Genomic DNA, 14,920 nt, shown 5'->3' with positions numbered 1-14,920 from the left:
CTATTAATATTAAATACATGTTAAGACAAGAGCAGTCAATATTAAGTGATGTTCTAGCTAATCCATCACATTTACTGATCAAATCAAATTGATTTGTCAGATGCCCCAATTCATCAGGAGCATTTGTTCATCTTAAATAAAGCTAAATGTCTACATTCTGCACAACAAAATCAAGATCTATGTGTATAAACTTTCAGATTAACACAAAACAGATACAATTTTAGCACACAAGCACCACAGAATTGTGTTTCTGAGTAAAGAAGGAAAATCACATAGAGAAAAAAGAATGAAAAATAACTAAGACATGCATATCACTGTATATACTGTAGATTTAAAATCCATTTGTTAAACATCTTCCAAGGTGACTTAATAATAAAACTGCCACAGAAGTACAACTACATGGTGCTTCTATTTTGCAGATATGAGTTACAGTGACACAAAAATAAAGTGTTTGCTAAAGTAAAAGCAAACCAAGAAAACAACATGGAGTATCATTAAAGTAAAGCAGTACTCTAGAATAGCAAGCTTGCTACAGAGCAAATAACTCAAATAACAAGCAGTAAATAACAAAAACAGGCTGTGATCTCGTCTCCTGGGGTGGGGCGCTTCAAGCAGGGCAACCTTCGGGACAGCATGAAAGGTAGAAAGTTAAATATGTTTACAGGCACCCAGTTTAATTTTTGGATCACATAGAAGGCCAGTCTGAAGAACAAATGCATGTAAAAAATTATAGGAGGAAAAAAAATTACAAATGCCATCTTAGCACGAAACAAATCACTGGCTTCAATGTCAGAAGCAGAATGACTGTATTTGTATTTGACTGTGAACTCCTTAGAAAACCCAATGTGTACAGGTGAGGATGTTCATAAAAATCAACTTCAGTTAAAAATCAAGGGACTGACTGAATTCAAAACTAAGGGCATCTTTTGAAACATCAGTGAGTCAAACATAGTAACAGTCTATCTATAAAATAAGAAAGCATTAATATAATCTCTACAAGACATGAGGAAAAACCATCAATGTTGAACTGGGTATAAAATACACCTTATTAACTATAGAAAGTTAAAACTGAAAAGCTCTTCAGTGAAGACTTCAAGCAGAGGAGATGGATGGGAGGATGAGACAAGCTTGACAAGCAATAAGGTTCTTGATGTTCCACATGTTCTCTAGCATGTAGGCAAGAAGGTCTTAGACACACTGCAGCTTGTGAAATTCTTACAGCTGAATCCTACAGATGTTTTCTCACAAACCCCAGCAGATTACACACACTTTTAATGTGCTTTCACAAAACCAGCCCCAGCTGCAGACAGATTTCAATAATTCTCTCTTACAGCAGTGGAGTGCAATCCTATGTTTCAATCTTCTCAATCATTTCAATATTGCATCTCAACAAGTGCATTTAAAAACTAAACAGAGGAGTACTCGAGGCCTTCCTTTCCTACAGTGCCTGGAAATGCTCTTCACAAAACCTAGCAATGAATAAATACTGAATTGTGGATAAGCAGTGGCTAATTTTATACCTTTTGATCTTCTGCAGACACATCATCAGCTGCTGCTAGACTTTCAAGAAGAGGCTGGGGATCACAGATCGACTCCGAGAGCCTCTGATGGTATCTTCTCAGAAGATCTGTTTCATATTCTTCTTGGCCTCTATCTTCTGAAAGGAAAGATGTTAGTGTACGCAAGTGCTAACTTTGTTTTTTTTATACTAAAGTTTTAGAACTTACAGGAAAAAAAGACAGGGCTTACATGAGAGCTGCATTTTATTTTCATTTTATATCCATTATGTGCTTTCTGAACAATTGACTTATTATTTTATGTCTTTTGTTTTTATTTACCATGTTAACTTTCAAATCCAGAAAACAATTCTACTTAAATGTTAATGGGAGAAACTGGCTCATGGGAACATTTCAGTGTTTACATTTTTGCATATACTTTTCACATTGTTTTTTATTTGTCTTTTATTCTATTAGGTCAGTTTCCCTTGTGTCAGCGCTTAAGATTCCAAAAAACCACTTGAACAGGGTGCTGTTCCATGTATTCCAGGTTAACCTCCAGCAAACAGTGATATCCATTATGCAGCTAGAATGACTGGATAACATACTCTGATCATATATACAACAGAGCTGATCACAGACTTGAGCAAACAACCTTCTAGTAACAGAACCAGAAACAGAACTGAACCAGAAACCTCACTGCCACTTCCTTCTCTTGCTGTGTAATAAAGATTCCCTGTCTCAACACCACATCTTTAATCTGCCACGATTCACCCTGGTTTAGCTACCTCGGCCCAGGAGAGATGCTGCTTACCTTTGCTCTGAAATGTGGTCCCTTCTGCCACTGTTGTGTCCAGCAGCTGCTGCAAGACAGGGAAGCTTGATTTGACAGCGTGCAGCAGCTTCAGAAAGCTGCTCTCCTCCAGCACTTTCTCTACCTTCACTTTATTCAGGAGACTCTGAATGGCCTCCCTGGTACACACATCTCGGCAACACTGGAAGACAGTCTGAGAGATACAACAGAAAAACAAATACCTTTTCAGTTTAAAGTTTTACACAGAGATCAGTCTGCTTTTCAGTTTCAGACTAAAAATTACTATAAGTTCTTACAGAACTGCTTACTGTTAATTTAATTACTGCATCAGGCATTCTCTAGGACATGATAAGAGAATTCATTAGTATTTAGTATGTAATTCCATTAACCGTTATTTAACTAATTAACCGTTACAGGGTATCCGTGATATTGATCAGTTATTTTTCTTTCTTGGTACAGTGTGTGTGACCAGTGTTCATTTCTGCAACAAGTACTGTGACACAGACCGAAGGCTTTTTTTTAAATCACGGAGGAAAGAAGGGAAATAAAGGGAAGTTCTAATAACTAAGTTAAAAATTAAATTCAGCAATTTCTACATAGGACATGTCAGGATGAAAAGCAATCTTATGTGCTGAAGGTAGTGCCAGCAGCTATGTCTTTCTGAAGGCTGATCCCATCAGATTTCAAAGTCTATGCCACAGTGGGTCTGCTTATTATTACTTGTCATAATCAAAATCAGGCCAGTACTCATGCACCTGTAGCTGTCACTGTTCCATCTGGACCACAGATTCCAAACCAGTATAACAGAGTACAAAGTGACAGGGTATATATTAAATGAGCAAAAGACCACACACACCCTGGAAATTATCAGGCCTTGCAAGCCATCAGAGTTAAACGGGACCTCTGATGTTGTGTCATTCTGCAATACCAGACAGTAATCTTTAAATGCTCTGTCAGGTGTTTCCTGTCCGCCTTTGCCAGTCCTTTGTGTTGCACACTCTGTGTGGAATGTCTTGGGAGAGTTGGGGGAGAACCAGGTTCTCTGCCCTGTGGTGGGAGTCTGGAGCAAGTGGGTAAGTGTGGGTGTGACTGCCAGGAAGCTGCTGACAGTGCACACTGCTTGCTTAATAAAAAACATAAGATCACCTTGCAGTTTGCTCATTCGTTAGAATCAAGGCTGGTGCTTGTAAATTCCACAATAGCAGTAATTTTATCAATAACTTTGACAAAAATGCCTTATTATATATGTTATATGTTTGTGCTTCTCAGACATCCCATTCAAGGGGAAGTGCTTTTAAAAATTGCTCAGCTTCATGGTGGAGTGAGGCAAGACTTCAGCTAACTTCCTCTTTTGTCTGAAGTCATCCCCACTCTCCAGAACAACACTATGGAATGTTGCCCTTGTTAGAGATGACAAAGCAGGAAAAAACTGGACTCAAAGCAAAGAGCTGATAAGCCAAAATGACTCGATTGCTGAAAAAAGACAACATGCTACTCGTCAATTCTTGTAAGCTGAATGAACTGCCTGACAGCCTGCTTTTTCTCTGAAGGGAGCTTCATTCATGCAATTATTTCTAGCAAGAACAAGTGACAAATGTATTCCTTTTTGGTTCTTAATATTTAATGCTTTACTCACATCATGCTTCTAGCTTTGTTTGCAATCTTTGTTGCCATTATAATAGTTTCTTTTACGTATTTGCATAATTGCTTTCCCTATACATCCACATACAACTACTAATAAAAGGACATAAGCAAAGTATTAAAAATGGTCATAACAGACATCTGCAAAGAACACAATGACCTCAATCACATTTCCCAGGCTAGGCTATCCATCTAGCTAATCAGTGTCCAAAATCATTGACAGCACTAGTATTTAGTTTGTAACTGTAGAAACTTTTTTATTTAATGTTTGTTGTCAGCAAAAAAATATGACCTAACAATACAGAACATTTTTTATTTGATTATGAACATTTAAGCTGTAGAAATGATTTATACTAGATAAAGACTGAATACTAGAAAAATATTTGAAACCATAGATTGCTTTAGCAAGGAAATGTTGTATTTCAGCTGAAGTAGATTGTAGGTTGAATACCCTTTTCAAAATAGGAATAACTTTTTTATTTACTGGCAGCAGTATTGTCTAATGGCTTGCTGTTTTGAACCATGTTAAGAAATTTTGCTCCGCATATGTATTCTTCACTCTTCAGTATACTGCATATTGTTCTTTTGTTCTAGCATTAGAGTACCAGGAACCAGACTCAATACATAAAAGTTAAAACTTTCTGTAGGCAAAGATCTAGTTAAAATATTTAATTATAAATACACGTGTAAGAATCCCTATCCCTATTACTTTTTAGGAGTTACCTGCTTTTCAGTTTCAGTGAGAAAATCTTCCTTCATATTGTCCAACACCTCAATGATTGGCCTCAGGTGAGAGATGCTAACAATCAATTCCTCTGCGTGATCCACAAGCAAGCGCGATGCTGGCTTCTCATCAGGAACCTGATGTGCTGTACGCAACAGTTATAGTTATCAGCATTAGTGTCTCAATGTCTGCTTCTCCATACCACAACACAACTTCAAAAGTCAACCCATGTGAAAAAATACAAATACATTTGCTGCTTGAGATTGTAGGACAGGTAGAAGTTTAATTTCAAAACTCAAACAACTGTCCTTTCCAAAAGCTGAAATATTAATACAGTCATCCATGTAAATGAATGTAATCAGACCTCAACAGACCTTTAAACACAGATTAGGGGTTTTCTCACTACAGTGCACTATATTTCTGCTTTTAAATTCTACATCACAACTACTGGTAATGGGTTTCAGTTTTAATGTTTCTCTTCACTGCATAAATAGACACTTTTTTATTTCTGTTATGTTGTACGTTTGATCAACAGTAATAAAATTCCACAACACTGCTGGAAGTTTAAAAGGTTTATACTTTTGCTGTGCAACAAATCTGTACCACCCTTTTTAATCTGATACGTTAATGTTAAACCTGTTAACTATAGAATCAAACTGAGTTCTTAATAATTTAAAAAACACTTTTCATCTAATGAAGCAGCAAAAATATTTTAAGACTTGTTAAAGAAGAAATAACTTATTTCATCTTTCCTTTTCAGCTTTCTTTTTACTGTTGTATCTGAAAGACTTAAGAGTATTGAAGTACATTAGAAGCGAACAAAAAGACTCCAATACAAGACTACCTAACCTAATTTGAGCTTTGGTTTTGGGAATATAACAATTTAACAGACAGAACACCATCTGTTATTACTCTACAGTTACACTGTATGTAAAAGGTGTTAAAGTGACATTTTTAAAACAGTTTCTACTGATATAGGCATTTTAAGCTTTTTTTACTGGGGGCAGATGGGCATGTTAACATTTTGTTTCCTTATCAAATGCCTTGTACTCCAAGAAATGTACAGTACATTACTATATGAATGTAAAACAAGTTCAAAATAAATGCCCTTGAGTGTCTTTCACAGAGCTAATGATGCTATAACATAAAATTAATTTTATTCTTATTATGTTTTAAAATCTTGCTTTTCTTTCAGTAGATGGTGTCTAGCAAAGGTATTCAAACTCTTACACTATTTTACAGCTATTTGTATTTGCTTTGAAGTTTACAGTCATCACATTTTTGAAGTAGCAATAATATTTGTTATATTATTATGTTATATAAAATATCATTTATATTAACATAATATTACCTTAATATAAATGATAAACATAAATCACTGACTCCTCACATTCAACCCCAAAAAAAACATAAAAGATATAAGAAAAGTTCATATAAAAGAAAAATGGAAAGGTCATGATTGAAAAGTGCTCAAACCCTTTGCTGTGCAAACACAAATTAATTTAGCTTGGGTGTGTTGCATGTGATGGCTACAAAGGAATAATCCAAGGTTCTACACTCAAATGTAGAAGGAAAAAACAAAATGTTTTGGTTGTAGAGACTTCTTCAGTTGCCTCACCTGAAACAACATGGAAATAACCTTGACTTGTTCCAAATCAATTTAGGTGCACATAATTACCTGAAGGAGCCTGATTATTAGTTGAGTGGCCTGACTATGTACAATAATAGTGCTGCTCATGATTTCAGAACACAAACCTGTCTCTGTGAGGTTCCTTGGTCAGGTAATGGATTTCAAGCACAAATACAAACATGAAAACTAAAGAGCTTTTTTAAAGCAAGTCAGGAGTCAAAGCAAGTCTCCGTATAGTTTGCAATTATGCATTTGAATGATACAGTAAACACGTGGCTTTGTGGTCAGAAAAAACAAAAGTGGAACTGCTTGGCAAAGCGTTACATCTGACTCAAAGCCAGCACAGCACATCTCCCAGACAGCACCTTCCCTGCTGTCAAGTACAGTGGTGGCAGAGTCATGCTGTGGGAATGCATTTACTAAGCAAGGCATGGATAGAGCAAAGTACAGGGCAATACAAGAGGAAAACCTATTTAATTCTTCTGTTTAGGTCTGGGGTAAAAAAAAATCACTTTCTGCAGAATACTGATCCTGAATAAACTGGAGTGACTTAGGAATACGAAACTGAATCTCCTCGAGTGGCCCAGTCAAAGTCCTGACTTGAGAATCTATGGAAAGGCTTGAAAACTGCTGTCATCAGCAAAACTCAAGGAACCTAAGAGAGATCTTGAGCAAATCTGACAGTTTCACCAAGTCAGTGTACATATCTTGTAGAGACTTAATTGCTATAATTGCTGCCAAAGGTGATTCATCTAAATATTGAGTTAATGGGTCTAAGTATTTAAGCAATCAACTTATTTTGGATTTTTCTCATTAGTTTTGATTACATTAGCTATCACTTGTCTTTAGCTTAAGCATTCAAGTTCATAATAAAATATTATATTTTTAAAAAGTGTTTGCTCAATTTTGTAATTTTACAAAATTGGGAAATATAGAAATGGTCTGAACACATTTGCAAGGCACTACTGTATATATCCATATCTACACAAAAGTCTGTACTTTCTCCCTGCCATTACTTTGAAATAACCTGTAAGAGTAAAAGAGATGAGCGTATTGTCCAAGGGCTCTTACCATCTCGTTCTGCGTTTTGCTCCCCCTGGAGTGGATTCTCCAGCACTGTAGCCAGATCTGGGCAGAATTCTCTCAGGGCTTCCAGTAATGTCAGCAGGGTCTGTGTTGACAGCTTTTTACTGACCACATAATTCAGCAGACTATGGAAAATATCAGTCACATCTGGCTCTCCTTTACAGCAGTCTAAAATAACCTGGAGGAGCAAGAACACTCTTTAAGTCAATCAAAACAATATCAAAATATTCCATAAGGTTTGCCTTCAGTGGATCAAAGTACGTTTAAATAGTCAGAGCTTAGGCTTCTTTGTGCACATGAAAGTTTTTTTTTTTACATTTATTGTTTCAGTCCATGAATTCAGGTTTGCATGCACTCAACTTAACTGTTAATGGAAAACGGTTAAGGTAATCTAATTTTTCAAAAAAGAACCCGTTGCTACTTTTATCTTTCCTTTTCCTGTTTCAGTTGTAATACTTCTTTACCGTACATAAACCTAGTATCACAATTTGGACAACCAGCACATTACAAACCTCTTAGCCAAAATGCTTTAAAGGGCCACATACAAGATCTTAATACAAAGAAAGAAATGCAAACAATGCTAATGCATTTGCAAACTGCTTCAGTCATGTAAGGAAAGGACACACCTTAGTCAAGTGATCAAGATGTGACTGTAAAATGCCTTTAGGCTTCAAGGAGGTTCAACTAGTAAATGTAAGAGGAGTCCTACTACCCAGATACTACTAGTTCAAGACTGGGCTCTGTCACCCTGTGTCAGAGAGGACAAGTGTGTGAGCTAAAGTTATTTAGGGCTTGTGTGTCTGCAGCAATGACTCCAGGAACCTGCTTGACTGCAAGCCAGTATAATGCATTATCAAACAAGTCTGTAAATCCCGCCTCAAAACTTACATGTATTTGATTGCCTTCAACAGTTAATCTATTTCTCTTTTATTTAACTTTTATAAACGGCTTTATAGCATTTTTGTTTAATGTAAGATAGGATCACTTTATTGGCCATATACAATCTCTTGCATTAGGAATTTGTCTTTTCGCATACTAGTCCCCTACACACATACACTATCATCTTCAGATTCAATTACTGGAATTGTGCTTATCTTAGGATGCACTGCAGGGGGCTCACGCTGTTGCACTGTACTGGTGACGCACACAGCTCCTACCAGTTTCTCCACACTTGAAATTTCCTCCCACTTTTCCACAGCATTAATCACCGGTTGCACATTTCCAATGGCTCCAGCAATCTTATTTTTGTTCTGTTGCAAGAACTCCAAGTATTCCTCACTTTCCTCTGAAAAAAGAACCCACAAAAAATGTTATATTCATTTTAACCACAATCCAGGACACATTCACAGTGCTAAAGATTTCACATCAAAATGAAAGAAAAGAAAAGTAGAGCCCTGGAATGTTAATGACAACTTACTGCCAAAATGTCCTACTTAAAATTGAATATTAATGGTAATAAAACCTGAAATCATTATTCTGTTAAATGAACATCAATTACTGGAAGACTTTTTTTTCTGGGACTATGTGAAATATACCTAATATGTTTCCCTTTTAAATTTGAATGCTTCTAGAAGACAATACGCAAAATGTGTAGGATATTTAAAGAAAAAACTTTACATTCAAGTACTATTTCCTTTTTAAAATACACTGGTAAATATTTTTCAAAGCAGAATCTATTTTTTTACAGTAAAAATATTTGAGCAAGTTGAGAAATTATTTTGGGGGAGGGAACACTGGCTGCAGTGTATAATGAAGCTGTCGCTGCCAATTAGATAATTTAAAACCTTAATTTAAAGTGTGGCTTTCTGTTAATAAGAATAAATTTAAGTACCTTTAGTCACAGTAAGGGACAGGCGGCCTCTTTTACAGGGAGGAGAATTTTCAACACTGCTTTCCCAAACTCTTGGAATGGCACTATCTCCATTTTTGGCCGGATTCTCTTCCTCATCCATGAGGGGATTCCCAGTCTTCTCACATGTGGCCTCAGCGGATCCCCCCTCCATTTCCTCCTGAGCTGCTGCTGGGGTGGGATCAAGGAGAACCTCGGCTGCCTCACTGGAGCTTGGAACAGCAGCCACAGGGGAAGATGTGTGCTCTGATCCTCCCAAGGCCAGATCTGTGGCATCAGCCGGTGGTTCTGTAGTAGCCGGTGGCTTGATGAGGTCATTAAGAATGTTTTTGCAACTTACAGCTACGTCAAACATCTGGAGGCTGTCAGCCGCTGCAATGATCCTGGTGAAATTATGCTTGCCAGGCGGCAGCTTGCCTGTGTAGATCATTTCCAGGAGGCAGGAGAACTCCTGGGAGGTGACAACAGAAGAGTCGATGGAGATGGTGTCAGAGCCCTCCATCAGAGACTTGAATAGCAGACTGGAGGCAGCCAGAACCAGCTTGTGGGCCCTGTGGAGTGCCTGTCCAATCAAGATAGTGCAGTCGCAGAAGCGCCCATCCTTCCGCAATGCGTGCAACTGCTGCATCAGCTGCCGACTGTAGTTGGGAAGCTCCATTGGCACCTAGTCTGGACAGAGAAGGAAGCAGACGAAGTGTGCTTCTGAGCAGTGCTCTCCAGTACACTGAGTAACTCATTGCTTATACAGTATGTATGTCAGCAATATTTCATTACAAACAATCTGAATCTTAAACTAATCTTGGATATACTGCAGTTAATTTAAAAAAACAAAGCAGCTAAGTCAGATTTGGGATAATGCATACTCTCATACAAACTTCATGAAGAAGATAAACAGTACACATGAACATAAAACTTATAATACTCGAACCGCAATTATCGATGCAAATCTTTGCCCCCTTCAGATCACCGTGGGTTCAGTGTATCATTCTCTGTTGATTCATTGTAAGATCCGAATCTACCTATCTAACTAATCGTGGAGATGAATTTGGGTGAAAAGTAATGAAATTTGGGCTGCACCTGTATTTCATTAATGAGATAACAATATAGGCCTACTTTTTCCTATTAATTACTGTTTTATAGCACAAATGAGCCTTTCAATTGGAGTACTATGCCTAAAGTGATGGTTATCATGACTAATATCATAAGCAGCTGCAAATGAGAAAAAATGAAGAACACAGTAGACTAATAGTCTTATAGACTAAAATAAACACATGCATGACCCTGTTCTTGCATGAGCATTATACAGCCTTTATACTGTATGTCCTCCCTCTGTGTAACACTTTGCATCACAACAAGCATAATGAGAGGGGAAGCAAACTACAGTGCATATATAAAATCAAAGTTAGTTGAAGTCAACTGTCAAACAACATGCAAGAATAAAATTAACATCAAAATCAAGATGTTTTGATTAACAGCACCAGCGACTGACAACATTAATTGCAACCCGTTTAAAATTAAAAATCCTGTCAATGCTTATCCTACATAACACAAAACAGTAAATACCCTTTTCTTAACACGAACATAGAATCGATACAGTACAAAATGATTTTTCTCCCAGCTCTGAACAGAGCAAGAACTCCAATAAGAGATTCACTACATTGTTACAGAAGGAATAATGTCATTTTAAAGCTATTTGGGTCAAAAGATGTGAAGATGTCCAACTCCCACTACATATTACCAGGAAATTTATACACCCTTGAATAATTTATAAGGTTCTCTTTTCTTAATGATACTTAATGTATTAGTGTCTTATGGCAAAAAAAACTCTCAACTCGAATAATTTTGAGACCCTTGAGCAATAGAACAAACTCCTAAATCTACAAAACCAAAACGAAAGAGTTATAATACAAAACGGATCGATATCTACTGTATATAGCAGATTTCGTTCACTCTTCAAGATGTGCTGAAAGAAAATTAACGCAACTTTCTTTTAATAAGGTGAAAGGAGGGGCAGACGCCAGAGCACTAGCGTAACGGTATTTACTGTAAAAAATCCATGTCAGAGCCTGCACGAATCAGTATCATGCTTGTGAACAAGTAGATCACACAATGCAAATGAAGGGGGCACTCAAAGAACTGTTTCACTTTCAGATATATTACACAACCCAATACAGCTTCATGCAGATCACTACTTTTCTGCTAAGTTTTAAAACCCTGCTTTCCATTCACTTCTTTGTAGAAAGCATTATTCATTAAGCCGTACAATTTTTCTAAAATTGGACTATTTGATTTTCTTCCACCAAGTTGTAAAATTTACGATTTTAAACTATAACAAACGAAACTATTACTGGAATACTACAGTATAAACCAGTTCTAAAAGGCCGCAATGTATAACTTAATAACAATGCAGAAAAAGAGCCCAACTAGAAACCCCAGCACCTTCTTTACGTTTTACCTTGAATCAGATTCAAATCGACCAGCTCTTTATTTAAACTCCATCCGCTGACAAATTTATCTGGAACAATAAAGATATTTTCAAAATCCCAACCTCTGCAGCTACAAACAGCAACACGCCATATTGAAACCCTCCGAGTACAGGCAGCGCTACCTCAACACGTGACAGCAGCGCGGCGACTCCCTCATCACGTGACAAGAGGCGGTTTCACTGGGAAGATTGTTAATCAGCAGCTTTGTGACGCCAGACTGAACTGGGGGGGAGGGGGTTCTTAAAGGATTCATACCTGATTTGAGGAGCACAATGATGTCCTGGAGTTTGATCAGAGAAGACAGATTACAATAATTCTGGGACTAAAAGGGATTTAATACACACATTGGTTAAAAGAACAGAATCTTTTTTTAAATTAAAAAAACAATCTGAAATTAAAATGTTTTGACATGACAACATTCGGATGAGACGTAAAACCGAGGTCCTGACTCTCTGTGGTCATTAAAAATCCCAGGGTGTTTCTCGAAAAGAGTAGGGTTGTACCCCGGCGTCCTGGCCAAATTTCCCATCGGCCTTTATCAATCATGGCCTCCTAACAATCCCCCTCTATAAATTGGCTTAATTACTCTGCTCTCCTCCCCACTGATCGCTGATGTGTGGTGAGCGTTCTGGCGCACTATGGCTGCCGTCCCATCATCCAGGTGGATGCTGCACATTGGTGGTGGTGGAGGGGAGTCCCCATTCCATGTAAAGCGCTTTGAGTGGAGTGTCCAGAAAAGCACTATATAAATGTAAGCAATTATTAATTATTATTATTATTATTCTCAATGAGTAAACACAATTCTGAATACAGAGACTGAAAATAAACTATTTTAGTAACAATGATAAATCTAGTAAATTTCTAGCAAACCAATTTAAATGACAGAAAGAGAAATTGACTATTCCTACAATAAAAGACTACAAGCGAAATATAGTGAGTCTGAATAATCCACAAGAAATTAATACCACATTTCACACTTTCTACAGCAAATTCTCTAAATCTAATTGGAGCGCAAATATAACTGATATATACTCTTTCCTGGAATGACTGAACTTAACAAAACACAGTAAGGAAGAAGCAGACACAATAGACAAGCCATTCACAAATTTCATCAAGCAGTTAATCAAAGGTCCAACAGCAAAGATGTCCTGTAGGTTCCGATGGTTATCCCACTGAATTTTATTAACACTTCTGGGAAACAATATCTCCTCTATTCTTTAGAATGACAGTGGAAATAAAACAGTCTTTAACTATTCCTGTGTATAGATAGATGGATAAGACTTTATTGATCCCAAAGGGAAATTGAGGTGTTAAAGCAGCCCAGCCCAAGACACGCAAAAAGAGACATCAGAATAGAATAAAAAGTAAAATAAGTACAGCAATGCAAAGTAAAATAAATAGAGTTAGGTGTGTCCAAAATATGCTACGAATCACTTTACAACAATAAAGTATGTGCAAAATGGGCATAGGTATATACAGATTGGAAGTACCACAATATAAACAGTATATTAATGCAGTGTCCAAAAAGTACATTAGTGCAACATGCTGTCCATAGATGAGCAGATGAAGGGCTAGCAGTCCTAGCCTAGGGCAGTGTTATACACCCTGGCAGCTGCCAGGAGGAAGGACCTGCATGTGAATACTGCTCTTAATCTCTACTTTTGAAGCCAGATAAAGACCCAACATTGTGCTCTAACTATTACCCCTTTTCTCTTACTAATATCAATATTGAAATGATCATTAACAAACAGAATAGAACCTGTCATCCCCTCATTTAAACATTCAGACTAAAAAAGATTTATTAAAAGTAGAAGATATTCAATAACATGTCATCTGTTTAATCTTATAAATATTTCACATCACAACAAAATAAAGATGGTAATTTTATTACTAGGCACAGAAAATGCCATTGACAGAGTAAACTGGGAATTTTTATTTATAGCTCTAGAAAAACTCAGTTTTGGATTATCATTTCTTCAGTGGATTAAGATACTTTACAAATCACACATGGCAACAGTTATCACCAATGACCTAACCTCACAAAACTTCACCATGCACATGGGCACCTGACAATGGATGTCCACTCCTTCCTCACTGTTTGCAATATTCATAGAGCCATTAACCGCAGAGATTTTTCATAATAATAACATACACAATATACAAATCTTTACATAGATGACATATTATTTTACCTACAAAATCCATCCATTTCACCTCCCGAAACAATCTTAGCAACATAATTTCAGATATACCTGACTACTGAGTAAACTGGACAAAAATAATTATATTACCTCTAGCTAAAGATAGTTGGAATGTTGAAATTCTCTAATTCACTCTGTCCTTCAATTTTGTTAAATACCTTGTAAACAGTATCTTAATCCGTCAGAGTTGTTTCACCTCAGCTTCGAGTCTGTTTTGAAAGACAAGTATTGGTTAACAAAATTATATTCTCCCATCACTATTTTTTTCTAGAATAAAAAAAAACCTCAAATTAAACCTTACAGGAAGAAAATAAAATTTGTGGACTTAATACACTATATTTCTTACATTACTACTACAAATAAGCTTTAGTATTGTACTTCATATGTTGATACACCCAAACCAACAATGATTAATATTAACATCCCTGGATTAAGATTTAACAAGCAGAATGTGGTGAAATAATGAATTATGATTTACCGTTTCTCAGCAAATCCATTAGGCAACACACTCTTTTTAAAGCCTCTGTAATCTGTACAAATCTTCTGACTTGGTGGAAAATAAATTCAATCACTAATTTAACAATGACACCTTGTAAGTACACTCCAGTTTGGCTCAGTCCAGACTTCCTGATAAAAAGATTATTTATTTTTATTCCACAGAGACAAAAAGGAATCTCACATTTTGAGCATAATACTTTCCTCAGCTTCACAGATATGAGCCTGAAATGTGGTATTGAAGAAAAATATTACATGCAATATCTGCAATTGAAAAATGTAATTATGACAAAGATGAATATTATCAATAGCCCTCTGCAGCTACTGCCATTATAGGAAAACACTGATTAAATTTCTAATTAAAAAAATCTTATCCAAACTGAATACAATTTTTAATTATAAGTAAATATTAATAAAATGATTCATTATCAATAGATTATACCATATTTTACCCCTTAAAGACTGGGAAAATGAACTCCACAGATGTAAAATTCAAAT

The 14,920-nt window shown here is 36.5% G+C and overlaps 1 protein-coding gene across 5 annotated transcripts in view; it reads right to left on the bottom strand.

Annotated features, from left to right (window-relative positions):
- zbtb40 (zinc finger and BTB domain containing 40) overlaps positions 1 to 11,854 on the bottom strand; it is a 34,799-nt gene extending 22,945 nt beyond the window's left edge. Inside the window, exons 1-7 of one of the 5 annotated variants that reach the window (XM_088616837.1) lie at positions 11,789 to 11,854; positions 9,223 to 9,909; positions 8,549 to 8,676; positions 7,377 to 7,569; positions 4,675 to 4,820; positions 2,311 to 2,503; positions 1,521 to 1,657 (exon numbers count right to left, since the gene is read on the bottom strand). In XM_088616837.1, the coding sequence (XP_088472963.1) occupies positions 1,521 to 1,657; positions 2,311 to 2,503; positions 4,675 to 4,820; positions 7,377 to 7,569; positions 8,549 to 8,676; positions 9,223 to 9,898 (1,473 nt within the window). In that variant the 5' untranslated portion in view covers positions 9,899 to 9,909; positions 11,789 to 11,854. Of the gene's footprint in view, positions 1 to 1,520; positions 1,658 to 2,310; positions 2,504 to 4,674; positions 4,821 to 7,376; positions 7,570 to 8,548; positions 8,677 to 9,222; positions 9,910 to 11,695 lie in introns of all 5 variants that reach the window. The other 4 variants (XM_088616835.1, XM_088616838.1, XM_088616836.1 and 1 more) reach the window with 4 other exon arrangements.
- Positions 11,855 to 14,920: the final 3,066 nt, after the last annotated feature.

Source organism: Lepisosteus platostomus, chromosome 23 (genome assembly GCF_059453375.1).
Source record: "Lepisosteus platostomus isolate fLepPlt1 chromosome 23, fLepPlt1.hap1, whole genome shotgun sequence".
Taxonomy (NCBI): domain Eukaryota; kingdom Metazoa; phylum Chordata; class Actinopteri; order Semionotiformes; family Lepisosteidae; genus Lepisosteus; species Lepisosteus platostomus.
This window is presented reverse-complemented; position numbering and strand designations above follow the sequence as displayed.